General features: G+C 43.5%; 1 protein-coding gene across 5 annotated transcripts in view; it reads left to right on the top strand.

Annotated features, from left to right (window-relative positions):
* nek8 (NIMA-related kinase 8) overlaps window positions 1-16899 on the top strand; it is a 55164-nt gene that overhangs the window by 1313 nt on the left and 36952 nt on the right. For 3 of the 5 annotated variants that reach the window (XR_013577489.1, XM_078548024.1, XM_078548023.1), the window contains exons 2-6: window positions 3637-3842; window positions 8188-8417; window positions 13160-13291; window positions 14988-15196; window positions 15389-15468. Coding sequence is in view for 4 of the 5 variants with exons in the window: in XM_078548024.1 (XP_078404150.1) it covers window positions 3637-3842; window positions 8188-8417; window positions 13160-13291; window positions 14988-15196; window positions 15389-15468 (857 nt within the window). In the remaining variant the exon portion in view is untranslated. Of the gene's footprint in view, window positions 1-3636; window positions 3843-8187; window positions 8418-13159; window positions 13292-14987; window positions 15197-15388; window positions 15469-16899 lie in introns of those variants that run through there. The other 2 variants (XM_078548026.1, XM_078548025.1) reach the window with 2 other exon arrangements.

Below are 16899 nucleotides of genomic sequence, written 5' to 3'. Positions count from 1 at the left end.
CACATATGCTGTCAGGGCTGCTGAGTTTTTCCTGCAGATTGTTGGAGGTGCCTTTTCACACGTTATTGATCAGCTGACCTAGGTGAATAACAACATCAGTTTTGTTGATGCAGTTGGCTGAAAAATTATGTTTTTTAAATATTCAGCATTGGCTTATATTTTGTATTGCGGACAAGGACAGGGGAGAACAGCACTCTATTTTTGGTATTTTACAGTCAAGCCATTTAAGTCTAGTTTTGCGATTGCAAGTCCAGATAAAAATTGAAGTTGACTCCCTGAAGGGTCACATCAGGTCACTCCAGAGGCAGTTGTCAACTTAGTTCTGGTACAATATCTACTTTCATGAGCTGTCCACCTATGATGACACAGGGGCTACTTCTTGACTTGAAAGAGCATATTTGCAACCTCAGGGTGTCTCAGAGCTCACCACAATGATGAATGATTTCTAAAGTGCAATAACTGTGTTATGTCGGCAGGTGCAACAGCCAGTAGTAAGGCTGCACAAACAACAGCTGAGAACATCATCTGCTTTGGTGATGTTGGTTTAAGGATGAATATTGGCCAGCAGGGTAAACACCTTGCTTTTCTTCAAGTAACCTCGTAGGATCTTTGCATTCACCTGACACTCCAGCCAAGCACTGAGGGACTGCTGCATTCACTTGAGCAGGCAGATAAGCCTTCAGTTTATTGACTGCTCTGAAAAACGGCACCTCCGGCAACACAGCACTCCCTCAGTACTGCACCAGCTTTTTTTATTCATTCGTGGGATGTGGGCTTCACTGGTTAGGCCAGCATTTATTGCCCATCCCTAGTTGCCCTTGAGAAGGTGGTGGTGAGCTGCCTCTTGAACCACTGCAGTCCATGTAGTGTAGGTACACACACACTCCTGTTAGGAAGGGAGTTCCAGGATTTTGATCCAGCGACAGTGAAGGAATGGCAATGTATTTCCAAGTCAGGATGATGAGTGACTTGGAGGGGAACTCACAGGTGGTGGTGTTCCGATTTATCTGCTGCCCTTGTCCTTCTAGGTGATAGTGGTTGTGGGTTTGGAAGGTGAATTCCTGCAATGCATCTTGTAGATGGTACACACTGCTACTACTGTGTGTCAGTGGTGGAGGGAGTGAATGTTTGTGGATGTGGTGCCAGTCAAGCAGGCTGCTTTGTCCTGGACGGTGTCAAGCTTCTTGAGTGCTGTGGTAGCACCAGGCAAGTGGGGAGTATTCCATCACACTCCTGACTTGTGCCTTGTAGTTTGTGGACAGGCTTTGGGGAGTCAGAAGGTGAGTTACTCGTTGCACGATTCCTAGCTTCTGAGCTGCTCTTGTAGCCACAGTATTTATATGTCTAGTCCAGTTCAGTTTCTGGTCAATGGTAACCCCCAGGATGTTGATAGTGGGGAATTCAGTGATGGTAATGCCATTGAACATCAAGGGGCGATGGTTGGATTCTCTCTTGTTGGAGATGGTCATTTCCTGACACTTGTGTGGCGTGAATGTTACTTTCCACTTGTCAGCCCAAGCCTGGATATTGTCCAGGTCTTGCTGCATTTGGACATGTACTGCTTCAGTATTTGAAGGAGTCGTGAATGGTGCTGGACATTGTGCAATCATCAGCGAACATCCCCACTTCTGACCTTATGAAAGAATGGACACTAGTGTGTCTGCCTGAGCTATGAATTCAGATGCGATTCAAACCCATAACTTGCCGACATAACAACAAGAGTGCTACCGTTCAGTAAAATGTCACTTGAGGCATTTAAAATTCTGCACTACACTGTAACCTCTCCAGTCTGGAAACACCAGTCGTGTCTGGAAATATTTTAAGCAGACCCAAGCAACTCACAGCATAATTTTAGTACAGTATTTTGGGAGAGGAAACATGGAAGGTAAAGTATTTGGAAAAGTAAAACAATTCTTATATCTACGATGTTTTCCTGTTCACACACTTGTGGTTAAGCATTCTAACATAATTGTAATCTCTCCAGTCCAGAATACTTGGGACCGAGTCACTTCTGGATCTCAATATTTTCTGGATTATGGAATGAAGTTCGGTTTAGTCAACCCCAGTCAGAGGAATGTTGTGGCAATTCTACATTACTCATGTCACTTCTCTGATAGACTATTCGCAAAATGCGTGTGAGAAACACTCGCCTTTGGCCTCTTGTTTCCTTGCCCCATGTGGATCGTATCTTTTGAAAAGATTTGTCCCTGGGATGCTGGCAGTGACTTGACATCAGCTTGTGCACAACTGGAGCACACTTGTTGATGAGTCAGAAGGTGAAGGTCATGGGTTCAAGCCCCACTGCAGAGACTTGATGACAGAACCTTCGCTGATGCCTCAATGTATCACGGAGCCCTGAACATCACCTGCAGCGGTGATATTGGTGACAAACGCCATAATGAGGCTGTTGTGTTGCTCTCTGCTCCTCTAGCATTTGTAGCAGGTAATCTATCAGTGCTATTCCTTTGTTGTAGTTCTGATACTGAAACACAAAGTTCAGCAGCAGTCAAATAACAGGAAATCTTCCATTACCCAAATGTTTATTACGGAGAGATTGACAATGATACCATGTGAAGTATTTCCAGTGAGAGTGCGTTGACTGATGACTACTTGGCTGCCAATAAGTACTAAGTTCATAGTTACTGCTGAGACAGCTCTCTGGCCCTGGAAAACTGTTGTATTTGTAGAATGTCAAATTTCTCCATTATGGTTAGAAAAAAATAACATTTTTAAAATTGCAATCTTTTTCTTAAAGCTCATGAAATTTCAGCTTCTGCTTTAATTTTGTGTATGCCCCAATCATTTATTTCATTCTCTGTGAATGTTAGTTAGAAGTGAAAGTTATTATTACCATTTACTGCCTTGTATGCTGTCTATGAAAATAATTCAGTGTAGTTGCCTGCTTGATAATATCACTGTTGCCAGATGCCTGGTGATCCCCTTGATTTGGGAATTGATTCAAATTAACATTGGGACAGGGGAAATCCACCCGACAGAGATTTCTAGATCTTTGTGGGCAGCTTTCTTCAAGGTCGGTGGCGAGCATTGTTACTTCATTGCAGACCGTGAAATCCCAGCTCATAATTTCCAGGATCAGGGTGCTACAAAAATATTCTACATGTAGGTGCCATGTTACAATGGTGTATATTTGCAGTAAGTCCCAGGCCTAAGGCCTTGGACCATTTGTGGTGCACAAACTCAGGCAATCTGGCCCATGTAACTCTGGCAACTCAGTTCTATTCCTATTTCCCCTCACTCATTTCTTTATCCCATTGGAAATTTGTGGAGCTGGAGAATTTGGAAGGGCTGTTCTTAACTCTGCTTCCGCATCAGTGGGTACACCCTAAGCCAGGTCACCAAGAAGTGCAAGTGCCTGCTGTTTGATTTTATATGAAACTTCATTGTAAAATTAATTTAAATTTTACAGCCGAGGTTTTTCACTCTGATGCTCGGAAGTCTGTAATTTTCCATCTATTCATTGTAATGGGCTGGTGAGGCATGATGGTGTCCACCAAGGCAGTCCTTGAAGCCAAAACACTTGGGCACTCCTGGTCAATTAATGTTGGTGAATTTGGGAGGGCAAACAGCACACTGCATTTACCTGTATGTACCCTGTCCATTTATATCTCCGTACAGAATTGTTCATCTGTGTTTGCGGAAAGCTGACCAAAAGCTGGTGATCCTCAAACAGATCCCCGTGGAGCAGATGACTAAAGATGAGAGATTGGCTGCTCAGAATGAATGCCAAGTACTTAAGCTCCTCAACCACCCAAACATAATTGAGTACTATGAAAACTTTCTGGAGGACAAAGCATTGATGATAGCCATGGAATACGCACCAGGTATATAAGGATTGATAGGGTGAAACTAATATTGAGTAGAGCTTTCATATATATGTATCATATTTAGTTGTATTTGAATAGCCTGCTAACAGTCACAGTCTAGGATTATGTATAAGTAATGGCAAGGTATTGGAACAGGAGTAGGATATTCAGCCCTTTGAGCCTGTTCTGCCATTTAGTTACAACATGACTGATCTGTACATTAACTCCCATCCACCTGCCTTGGTTCCATGTCCTTTAATAGGTTTTTGTTAGCAAGCATATTAATCTCAGTTTTACCACTCCTGAAACCTGGTCTGGATGGCTCAGTTTTGAGATAAACCCGTTGAACCATTTGGAGGGAGGTGTCACAATTTACTGGGGATAGTGTGTTGTAATGTCAAGCCCACTGCTCCCCAAGCCGAGACAAATGTGAGAAGTTTGATTAGACCACCAAATTGCCCAATTCTACCCAACTTTAATTTAGGCTAACAGAATATGAGCACCATATTTATAAACTTAACAAGTAAGTAACTTTATTAAACAAATTGTCCCTAACTAGTAGCAAAAGAAAGAAATATGAACTTAGACCATAAGACATAGGAGCAGAAATTAGGCCATTCGGCCCATCGAGTCTGCTCCGCCATTCAATCATGGCTGATAAGTTTCTCAAACCCATTCTCCCACCTTCTCCCCGTAACCTTTGATCCCCTTACCAATCAAGAACCTATCTATCTCTGTCTTAAATACACTCAATGACCTAGCCTCCACAGCCTTCTGTGGCAATGAATTCCATAGATTCACCACTCTCTGGCTAAAGAAGTTTCTCCTCATCTCTGTTCTAAAAGGTCTTCCCTTTACTCTGAGGCTGTGCCTCCACCTATCTTTGTATCATCTGCAAACTTAGCCAGGATGCCCTCAGTTCCTTCATCTAGATCATTAATGTATAAAGTGAAAAGTTGTGGTCCCAACAGTGACCCCTGTGGAACTCCACTAGTCACCGGCCACCATCCTGAGAAGGACCCCCTTATCCTCACTCTCTGCCTCCTGCCAGACAGCCAATCTTCTATCCATGCTAGTACCTTGCCTCTAACACCATGGGCTCTTATCTTACTGAGCAGCCTCCTGTGCGGCACCTTGTCAAAGGCCTTCTGGAAGTCCAAGTAGATAACATCCATTGGCTCTCCTTTGTCTAACCTCGTTACCTCCTCAAAGAATTCTAACAGATTTGTCAGGTATGACCTCCCCTTGATGAAACCATGCTGACTTTGCCTGATTTTACCATGCACTTCCAAGTATTCTGAAATCTCATCCTTAATAATGGACTCTAAAATCTTACCAACGACCGAGGTCAGGCTAATCGGCCTGTAATTTCCCGTATTTTGCCTCACTCCCGTCTTAAACCAGGGGGTTACATTAGCGATTTTCCAGTCCTCTGGGACCCTCCCTGACTCGAGTGATTTCTGAAAGATCACCACTAACGCCTCCACTATCTCTTCTAACTTTTAACTCCATAACTTAAACTCTACCCCCTCTTAACCCCTATACATAAACTTAGTAGCACCAATCCGGAGTATGGGATCAGAGGGTTTGATTTTGATTGATGCCTTCCCAAATTCCTTGCAGTTTGTTGTTAATGACACAAGATGGTCTTCCAGCATTTTCAATCTGTAGTTCACTGGTTGAAAACTTGTTTTTCAATGTCTCTGCTGGTGATTTTCCCCTTTTCCTCTTGACAGGGGGTTTTTCAGAGAGAGCAGGTTACAGAGATATGAAGGAAAAAACAGCTAGCTAGCCTTGTAGATTTACTGGAATCTTACACAGGAGAGAGAGGTTTTATGTGTGTTCTGTTTGCAGGCTAGTATCTCTCTGCTCACTGTTACCACACACAACCTTGGTCACCTGATCAGGAGCCAATTAAAATGTTGTCGTCAGGCAGTTCCCCCTAGTCCAGAACTCCTTTCCAGCACCATCCTGTTCTCTTATGGCACCCAATGTTCCAGCATAGCAACATTGTAGATACTCCTCATCCTGTTCCAAGGAACATGTCTTTAAATTGCAGCCATGGTGGTTTTTAAAGCCACAGTCCAATTTTAAAGCCACAGTCCAAGAAAAATAAAAAATAGATTCTTTACAGAGGCTTGGTTTCCTTTTGAAACTAATAGATTTAAACTGTGGGGTGCATTTGGAGGTTAGTGCCAGTACAGGATTCGCTGTGCACGTGTGTTGTTCAAATGTTAGCTTTACAGTTCTCTCCTTCTGATGTCCTGATTTAAAACCTGCACAGACCAACAATGTAAAAGAAAATTACCTAGGAGGACTTACAGTTCAGCCCATCTAATTGAATTAGGTCAAAAGCAAAATAATGTGAATGCTGAAAATCTAAAATAACAGAAAATGCTGGAAACATTCGATAGATCTGGCAGCATCTGTGGAGAGAGAGAAAAACAGAGTTAACATTTGCCTGTAACCTTTCATCAGAATTAGTACTGTATTGGTTATGAAAAGGAGGAAAATAGCTGCTTTTAATCAGTAGCTGACCTATCAAGGCGACCAGCTCAGGGTTATTAAGAGTGCTGCACACTTGTTAAATAATGTGCTATTGTCAATTAAAGTACAGTCCAGACATGTAATTAAACACTTGAAGTCAGTTGGTCTGGGTGAATGCAGTGGATTAAACACTGCCCTGTCATCTCTAGTGTTTGAATCTACTAGAGACTGCTTGCTGCCTTTAAGTATTCTGAATGAGTTAGAATAGGAGATTGAAGTCATGACTCATTGCACAATGCAATCAACATGTAGAGTAGGATAAGGTATATTGTACTTAGCGCTGAAGATCACAGATGGGTTGTTGGGGAAAAATGCAAAAGTTCAAGAGTCCATTAAAGAGGTAGATGGGGAAGGGAAGTGATTGATGGTATATTTGCAATACAGCCTCAGTATTAGTGCAAAGCAGTTTCACTTAGCAGCAACATTATAGTGAAGGCATAAATGTAGCCTAAAACCAGGCCTGAGGACTGACATAACACCAAAGCAAAGCAGGTTGTGACTCTTGGAAGTGTTGTGATCGCAGCTGATGTTAATTGCTGCACAAACCAAATCCCAGAGGGAAACTTGACTTTGGGCCATGCCCATTTTTTTGTATTCTGAAAACGAGAAGGGGATGTACTGATCTCAACAGTAAGAAGTCCAGTAGCACTTTTGGGATTTAAAAAAATAAAAGTAAAAGTTTTATTAACAAGAATAAAGCAAAACTTAAGTACACAAGATTACAGATGTACGGTTAAACTTAATCTTACAAAACATTTCCCCAAAAAGACTCTCTATTTGGTCAGACCCACAAGTGAACACCCTCCAGGCAACACTCCCTTATAGATGTTTAACTTTAAAAAAAAATCCAGTAATATTACCCAAGGTAAACTGCTATAGCTTCAATAAAGGCATACCACATGACCTGTAACTCCCTTCCACTCTGCTGTGAAAATCCAAATTTGAGAATAAACATGTGTTTTTGTAGCCCAAGACTTTTCTGACTTGACTGGATGGTTGATTCAAACTGCATCCTCTCTCTGCCACAGCTCCAGCTATAGCTCCAGCTGCTACATCTCGCAGCGTAACAGCCCAACAGCTCAAACAGCTACAGCCCACCAAAGTTCCCTACAGTAACTCTAAAATACATTTTTTCCCTTTTATCTCAGGTTCTGTTGTTTTCACACCTCTTTGAAACTCATCTTTCGTGTTTCCATCTTGTTTTTGCTTTCAGGTCAATAAAATATAATATCTCCCCTTCTGTTTACCTATGGAACTCCTGCAAGATACAAACATTTCTCTTGTTACCTCTGATTCTCCTTTGATTTTCAAGCAAACTCATCACTATCTAAAAACGCAAATGTTAGGCCTAACCTATTCACTTGTACCTCAAACCTAACACCTCTATCCTTTTCATGCTTTGGACCCCCCCAGGCAACCCATCTCCTATTAATCTGTGCCCAGCTTAATTAAATCATGCACATACACACAGACACGCACAGCCTTTTCACAGAATAACACAATATTCCCCCAAAATATAAGAAAAAAGATCCATTTCTCACAGAGGGAAAAAATCTCACTCTACTTCACTTCAGAGTTAGATAGAGCCTCAACTCCAGTTCTAACTTTGTGGTGTGGAGTAGTAACCGACTTACTGCAATTTCAAAATTTGTAGTGTAAATGCAACCATAAGTATTAAAAAAAAAATGCTTTGGCAACCATCTGAACACACTCAAATATCCTTGAGGGACTTTATGTCAGAGAGTTATTGTTAGTAACTCAGATGATGCAAACTGTTACTTCTATTTTGAGTTCATTGTGAATCTTTTGATTTTAGGAGGCACTTTGGCTGAGTATATCCAGAAGCGCAACTCCTTGTTAGATGAAGAGACCATCTTGCATTTCTTTGTACAGATCCTTTTGGCCCTCCATCATGTACACAACAAACTTATCCTCCACCGAGATCTGAAAACGCAGAATATCCTGCTTGATAAGTATCAAATGATAGTGAAGATCGGTGACTTTGGCATCTCGAAGATCCTAAGCAGCAAAAGCAAAGCCTACACAGTAAGATTACCTTTCTGGAAAACTTCGGCATCATCATCACTAATAACTTATATTTATATATCATCTTTAACATAATAAATGGAACAAAATGCTCAAAGGAAACAGAATGAAAGCTAGACAATTTGGGAGGCGACCAAAGGCGGAGTCAAAGAGAGGTTTTGATGAGGTTTTTGGAATTGGCGAGACAAGCTGTTTAGACAGATGTTTCGAGACAGATTTATCAGGATTTCTGCACTTATCTAATTCTGGCCTCTTGAGCAACCCTGCTTTTAATTGCTGTGCCATTTGTGGCCATGCCTTCAGCTGCCAGTACTCTAAGCTTTGGAACACCCTCCCTAAACCGCTCCATCTCTTTACCCCTCTTACTTCTTTTAAAATGCTCCTTAAAACCTACCCCATTGACCAAGCTTTTGGTCATCTGCCCCAATTTCGCCTTATGCGGCTCAGTGTCTAATTTTGCTTTATAGCGCTCCTGTGAAGCATCTTGGGGAGTTTTATTATGTTAAAGGTACTACAAAATATAGGATCTTGTTTCCAAGTAACTGTTTAAATTCCTTTATTTTTTAAACAAATGAAATAAGGACTTTTCTCTGTCACAAATTGCTGAAGCATTCTACATTCTAACCACTCTGAAAAGTATTTTCTTTTAACCATCACCTCCTACACCCACCCTTGTGATTATCTTAAATGTTTGTTCTCTCTCATTTGGGAATCATTTAAGTGAGACGTTTTCTGCTTTTTGTGTTTGATTTGAATTGTTGTGGTGTGACTGCTGCCTTTTACCGAGTTATCTTCCACAGGGGGTGGAATTTTCCATTCCAGGACATTGCAGCGCATCAATTAGGTGGCACACAATCCCATGGGTTATTTGTAAGAGTGGAAGCATGAAAAAGATACCTGAAACCCAATTCTTCTCTCACCCCATCTCTTTGCGCAGGAAAAGCTGAGGCACAACAGGAGAGAGAGAGAGAGAGAGAGAGAGAGAGAGAGAGAGAGAAGATGGGAGAGGGGCCTGCCTGACCTAAACAACCTCACTGACTTCGAGGAGCAGGCAGCCCAGCCGGAAGGGGAGGAACTGGACTGAGCCTGCAGAGATGGAGAAGTTGGCAGGCAGCCCCAGCCAGTTAGGAACCGTGCTTGTCACGTAGAAACCTAAGGGTCATATGTCCCTCAATGTTGGAGGCATCTCATTCAGTCACTCGCTCTCTCCTCTCTCACTTACAGGTGCCAGCAGGATGAGGGCAAGGGAACAAGAGGAAGCCCTGTCCAGCAGTCCCTCCAGCCCATAGGGGACCGAGGACATTGGGGAGGAGGTAGAAAGTGCACCTGTAAAGGCATCACAGCGGTCACCCTCACCCTCCACCAGCACAGAGACACACACCTTGGTGGGTACTAGGTGTGGTTCAGGCAGGGTCTTACATTCTGGTGGTCACCGCACGGACACATGTCCGCAGCAGGACGAGACAAGGTCAGCCAAGTTCACCGACATTCAGAGGACTGCTGGGGAAAAGGTATCTGCAATGTCCGAGTCGGATGACGAGCTTCTGGGATGGGTCCTGCACGAGATGCTGGGGAAGCAGCAAAGCAGAGGAAGGCGGGGAACCATCAGGCAGAGGTGTTGGAGGCCCTCAACAGAATGGCATGTGGTGCCGACGTATGTGCATCGAGGTCTTCATGGGGAGGGTGGCAGATGCTGTGGAGAACCTGGCCCAGCAGAACCCCCAGTTTCTGCTGGAGATGCGCACAGACCTGCACTCCATCGCTGTAACCATGGGTGAGCTTTTGTGAGGGGCTCGGGGCACCTCGACCTCCCTCCAGGTGTCCCTTCCCCTCAAAGAGTCTGGCAGGGGTCCTTGGGCACCCAAAGGGAGGAGGAGTGGCTGTGGGACACCCCTGGGACGGCCACTCAGGATTTCCTGAGGGTGCCTAGCCCTTCAGAATCCCTCTTGCCTGTAATCCCTTCAGCCTCGTTCTCTGTGACCGCAGAGGGAACAGCTGCCCCACAGCAGGACGGGTCTCCAGAGGACGGCCCCCAGGGTTATCTAAGACAACAGGGCAAACTAGTCAGGCTGCCTCCACCTGCTGCCTCCCTCTGCTGTGGATGTCAGGGGAGCACCGAGGCGAAGTGGTAGGGAACGCAAAATTAAGAAGTTTTTGATTTCACATGTGGTTTGCACGGGTGCACTGTGATTGTTAATGTTATGACACTTTTTGTAAATATAGTACACTTGCACTTTAATGAGGTCTGATGTGGCTTATTTGCAATTTGTGATCCTTAAGCCTGTGTTCCCCCTGCTCTCTCCACCCCCCGCCCGCCCCAACCAAACCATCTTCACAGGGACACCCCAGGCTGGGTCCACGTCCCCTCGAATCAGGCATGTGCAGGGAGACAAAGGAATTTGCCAGTAAGAAGTCTCCTGTGCATGCTGAGCCTTTGCCCTTCACACGCTTATCTGTTCCAACACTCTTGCATTGTAAGTATCACATGCTGGGGCTCCCCTTCAGTTGTCCAGTTGAGATGACCTATATCCCTGCCATCCCCAATGACCCAACTCCCACACAGCATCTTGAGATCTCCACAACGAGGCTCTGGATAGTTGCAAACAGCCATGGTTGCTGTTACCATCGATGTGCAGTCCAATACCTTTAGCCCTCCCCTTCTCCCCACTTACCCCAATAATAATTGAACCCCCCAGGTGTAACATTTAATCTTCCCACAGTTACCCTATATCCACCCCCATCACCCTTCAGCCTATGCAGGTGAATGCCCATGCCCTCTGCCTACTCTCGTGACAGTAGGTTGGCCCCCACCCCTCATTTTGCCGACCTCCAGAATCCGCTTCTCCTTCTGTATCCCCTCCAACAACCCTCGGTGTCCCTTCACCCAGCATCGCCGAAACCTCAACCTTGCCTTCCCACCCCACCAGCTCCCACTGCCCCCTTTAATACTCACCATCCCTTCCAATCACCAATTCTCTCAGTATGCCCCCCACCCAGGACTCCTCAGTTGACACCGTAGATCCCTCCCTCTGAACGCCTTTCCCCTCTTCCCCACCCCATGCCCGTTCACACCAGCGCACACACAGCCAACACCCCCCTCCACTGCCTGCTCCCCAGCACGACCCTTCTCACCCTCATGCTCCCTACCAGCCCTCCCATTCCACAACCCACACAGCAACCCTCTCTTTCCCCTACCACCCCCAACCTCCCCTGCACCCCACCACCTAGGCTTCCAACTTCCACACCCGGCTCCCCTTCCCCTCTAATTCCACCCCTGCCTCCCCCACCCCCAGCACAGAGCATCGCCGCCCAAAATTGCCTCATGTAGCCGTCCAACTGCAGTTTGAAGATCCACCTGGGTGGAAGCTGCTGCAGCTTGAAGATCCAGGTTGATGCTCCACCCACCCACTGCTGCACATGGTGCTTCAGGGTCCATGATCATTGGAGGCCTCCATCTTCCGATCTCCGCAAGCTGCCCCAGGCCTTCCTGTAGGTGAGTACCGACATTTGCATGCCGCATTGGTCCAGGTGTATTCCGGACTGACGTGATATCCCGCTGGCGGTGCAGAAAATCAGACAAGTGTGGGGGGACAATTCCGGTCAGGCCTTCATCCGCGCCCCATTAATGGGACGCAAAATGATTTCATGCTGGCGGGAATGGTGACCCGTCACGACAGGCGGGAGCGCATGTTCCCGCTGTCATTTCACGCTGGCGGGAAACCGATTTTTCAGCTCCCGACATCTTCGACTTCTTGTTCCCCCCCCCCCCCCCCCCCCCCCAACCCCCCACACACACCCCCACCCGTCCTCCATTAAACCCGTCGTGGGAGACTGGAAAATTCCACCCAAGGTTACCATTCGCTGTTTGAATCTATAACAATCCTGTTCCAAGTCTAACGTCTTATTGGACTAGTTTTCTTTGCTGTTGACAGAGCTTAACTGGTGAAGCCACTGGGTTTGAAAAACCTTTCAAATGGAGCACCTTTGACATTTTGGTTCCATGCTTTAGCTCACGCAGTCTCCCAGTACTTCAATCTCACCAAAAATCTTGTATTGTCTAAATAAGCACATTATTACTTAATGGAAACCAATTTATTCTTGGGCAAAGTACACTGGATGCTGGAAATCTGACATAAAAACAGAAAATGCTGGAAATGCCCATCAGGTCAGTCAAGCCTCTGTGGAGAGATAAAAGACAATGTTTCAGGTCTGTGATCTTTCATCAGAATTTGTTCTCCCTTGTGTATCAGATGCCACTTGTTTTTTGTGCAACATTTTGCAATGTCAAGTAAAGTCATTCTTGTTTGGCCAGCTCTTTATTTCAGTTACTGTTACTAGTGGCCTACAAGAAACAATAGCTAGTGAATCTGATTCACTTTTTGTTGCACTTAAGGACCTTTGTTGGTACCCAAGAGGACAGCTCACTTTTTTTTTAAAGCTTTCTTTATATTGTTTTAGTTCAGGTTTTGGGAGCCTGATGTTGCAGCATCAAAGTTGCTAATCCTGCTTTCCTTGGGCCGGTGGCTGCCATCAGGCTCTAGGTGTGCGATTCTACTTTGGGGCCATGAAAACAAATTGATCATCGTAAGGGATGGGAGCCACTGTTTTGGAGTGTCGTTATGCCTCGCAAATAACATTGAGTTGCTCTAATCGATTTGATTTTCTGTTACGACCTATTTTCCTGTGGCCTGTTTAATGTAGAAATGTTGACTTAAATGAAGCCAGTTTTGTTGTTTTTATAGGTGGTGGGGACTCCATGTTACATCTCTCCAGAATTGTGTGAAGGAAAGCCATACAACCAAAAGAGCGATATCTGGGCACTGGGCTGCGTTTTATATGAGCTGGCCAGTCTGAAGAGGGCATTTGAAGCTGCTGTAAGAAAGCTTTTAATAAACAGGATTGAATTTCACTCTGTAACCCCACTACAGAATTAGGCGACCAGGCAAAAAAGTGGTCTATGCTGGATACTTAGCTGCTGAAAAGAACAGGTTTTGTTCCATATGGTGCTGGTACACTGTAGAAATCTGACTAAATCACTACCTGAAATGTCTGATTTAGTGCATGATAGCAAAGACTGATTAGTCAAAATGTGCATCTTAATTTGGTGTCCTCTATATCATGAGTTTATGCTGTTGTTTTTGCAGAGTGCATTTACAATGTAATGCAGAATTTAAACCGTTTGAAAGGATTAGACTAAACAAACTGGTTATGAGTGCTTTTTATTTGAAAGTAAATGGTTACAGACACCCATGTCTTTGTGTTTATTGGAGGTTATAATTAGAGGATGGATTCAGTAGGCAATGGAATTTGTAACATTGCCCTTGTTCCATTTTTTTCACTGTGATATATATTTTTTAAACATGCCCTGAATAACCAAAAGAGGAAGAATGGTTGGGGTAGTATGAGGATAAACTTTTTTTGTCCAAATATGGAGATTGAAACCCTAACATTGTTTGGCACTTCTGATTTGTCAATATTGTGCCAAATTAGTCTATTAAGAAGCATTATCTCTACAGTAAATCCAGATTGAGATACAACTATGTACATATAATTCAAAACATTGGGAAAAAGGACATTAAATTTATAGTAACACTGTACTGGGCAACCTCCATTGACACGTGTAATGGAGGGACCTGTACTGTGGACAGTATAGGTTTGCAGATGGTCAAAATTTGGTCTAGCAATATCCTGTGCTCAGATGTAAAGTCAAGTCCATTCTAAGTAATAAAAGAAACATTACTTACTAAACAGATGAAGTCTAAGTAACAAAAGAGATGTGTAATGAGGTTATTCACACTTGAGACTTTGTCCTCTGAAGATATTGGCGGCTAATTGGGTTGCCAGGTGTCAGGAGTGTGTATGACGGAGGATCTACTAGTTTTGAAAATATTGTTAATAACGAGGAAGAAAATGGAGTTCAGCATGAGAAGGTCAGTGCTATTTGCTGAGATACAGCTAATGCAGCTTTCTGACTCATTTTTTTCAAGAAGCTACAATAAAATACTTTTGACAAGTCAAGGGCATTGAAAAGGCATATTGAGGTGATAAAGATTTTACATTAAAAATTTCAGTAGTGGTTCTTAAAAGACTTTTTTTTAATGCTAAAAGTACAGATAAATGGAAGGCAAGGTAATGCCAGTGGTGAGATTTGAAAAGCATCTCCACAATCAGGCTGACCAGATAACTGCTGTGAGGAAGTTGATTCCTATGGGTATATTTAATGCATCTTACTGTTGGCTATAACATTCTAATTATAAGACTTGTATGTTATCAGAAGAAAATATAGCATATTTTGTAACCAGGAAAAAATAGATGAAACTCTTTTAACTTAACACATGATGAAATGCAGGCTGATATGTAATTTTTATTCCAGAGGCATTTCTCTATTGGACCGTTAATAAAACTGGAAAAGACTAGAACTACAGACTGTTACTTTGATATTTGAATTGAGTTATTTAATGCAGGCTGTTGCGATTTCTAGAATATGGGCTGAAGCTTTTGTTAAACAAAAGGGAAGAAATTCAGCAAGGTGCATCTTTTACACCTCTACAATTTTGTCTGTCTTTCCAGAATCTGCCAGCTCTAGTGCTGAAGATCATGAGTGGCACATTTGCCCCCATATCTGACCAATACAGCCCTGAGCTGCGCCAACTGATTTTGAGCATGCTGAGCCTTGACCCCTCCAAACGCCCTCAGCTCAGTGAGATAATGGCTCAGCCAATTTGCATCCGGGCTCTTCTGAATCTCTACACTGACATTGGCAGTGTCAAGATGAGGAGGTAAGTGGCCTAGACTAATTCACGTCCTGAATAGGCACAAGTTTTGCATACCTTTTTTTATGCTACTTTAAAAAAAAATTCAATGATAAAGTGTAAGTTTTAGTTCGATTTTTACACGTACAAATTTAATGATGTGAGTTTATGAGGAGGACTGAAGGGAAATTAAAGCTGGCTCCAATTTGTTTTTGACAGAATTGAAAAACCGTTATCGACAGTAGCACCTGCTTCCCACAGGCGGGCTGGTGGAAGGGTCAACAGTGCTAGGTCAAGAGGTAAGGAGAAAGCTGCTGCTGGCAGGAGGGACTGGTTTATTCGAAATTAAAGTGATCTCCAGCAACAGTTGGTTAAATACACACACACACACACACGTACCAAAGCGATGTAGTGCATTTCTGTAAGTACCTTTTTTAAAAATGTTTGTTCTTGTGATGTCAGCATTTATTGCTCATCCCCAAATTCCCTGAAAGAATGTTGCTGCGCCACCTTAATGATTTTTTGCAACCGAGTAGTTTGCTAAGTCACAAGATAGGGCATTGACTCAGCCACCAGAGCCCTGCGTTGGCCGGATAAATGGCATTAGCGAAGCAGTTAGGTTTTTATGACAGCCTGACAGTTTTCACAGCTACTAGCCAATAAATTATTGGATTTATTGAATTCACTTTTACAACTTGCTAAGGATTTGAACTCATTCTCTGGATTGTGGCATTATAACCACGTAACATCTTTTTTGCCTCACACAACCCACTGTATTTATAATTTGCATTGTGCACTTCCAACATGTACACAGTCTGCTGTGTTAAGAATACTTTGCGTTGAGCTATGGGATGTGAAGGGGGTGGCTTTCCATTGACTCCTTTTAGGTGAGATCCCGCTTATACCTGACATAGCAAATTAAGCACATGATTTGTAGTTATGAGATACTTACTGATAGGCAACATTGTGATATAGAGAGATGTTGGTGCTGATCTTTTGCGCTGTGGACTGTCTGGTAGTAATAAGTGCAAAGGGAACCAGAGCTCCTAAGTGTCTAACTTCTGGACCTTTAATTTTAAACAAGTATCGAGACCACTGTGCCAGTGAGTGAGTTGCAGGTGGAATAACATTTACAGCAGTATTTATAGCAAGCAGTCTATTTCACAGCAAACAAAGTCTATTGGCTCAGCAAATAGAGACTCTTTTTAATTAGATTCTACGAACTGCAGCAAAGTCTTCCAATAAAAGCAGAGTTATTTCTCCAGCAAAATGCAGTGAGTGGAGGATGGTTACAAAATTCACGTGCATAAAATCAATCCCAGACATTATTGACAGGAAGGGGAAATTACCCAATTATCTCCATTCTAGCTGGGAATAGTGGGTTATAAAGCCTTACTTTAACTCTGCATATGTGCACTGCATGTGCATGGCCACATGGAGGTGCGGTGGTGGCGGGGGATGTGGGCAATATTGGCTGCAGCCAATAAATGAGAAGGAGGAAGTCTGGGGACATCCTGGACCATGAAGGTAGTTTTCATCATTTAAAAGGACATTTTTCAGGACCTTCAAGTGGATAATCGACCACCATCTCTACTTGTATAAAAGTCCTTTATTTTCCCTTCCAAAATGTATCGCCTCACACTTCTTTAATTTTATCTGACATTTATCTTTGGAATCTGCCAATTTCACTCTGCTTTCCTGAAATAGGATAGAATATTGAAATAGATAGC

The sequence above is a fragment of the Cetorhinus maximus genome, chromosome 9, assembly GCF_964194155.1.
Source record: "Cetorhinus maximus chromosome 9, sCetMax3.hap1.1, whole genome shotgun sequence".
In the NCBI taxonomy this organism is placed as follows: Eukaryota; Metazoa; Chordata; class Chondrichthyes; order Lamniformes; family Cetorhinidae; genus Cetorhinus; species Cetorhinus maximus.
Note: the sequence above shows the minus strand (reverse complement) of the source record. Positions and strands in the feature narration are given on the sequence as shown.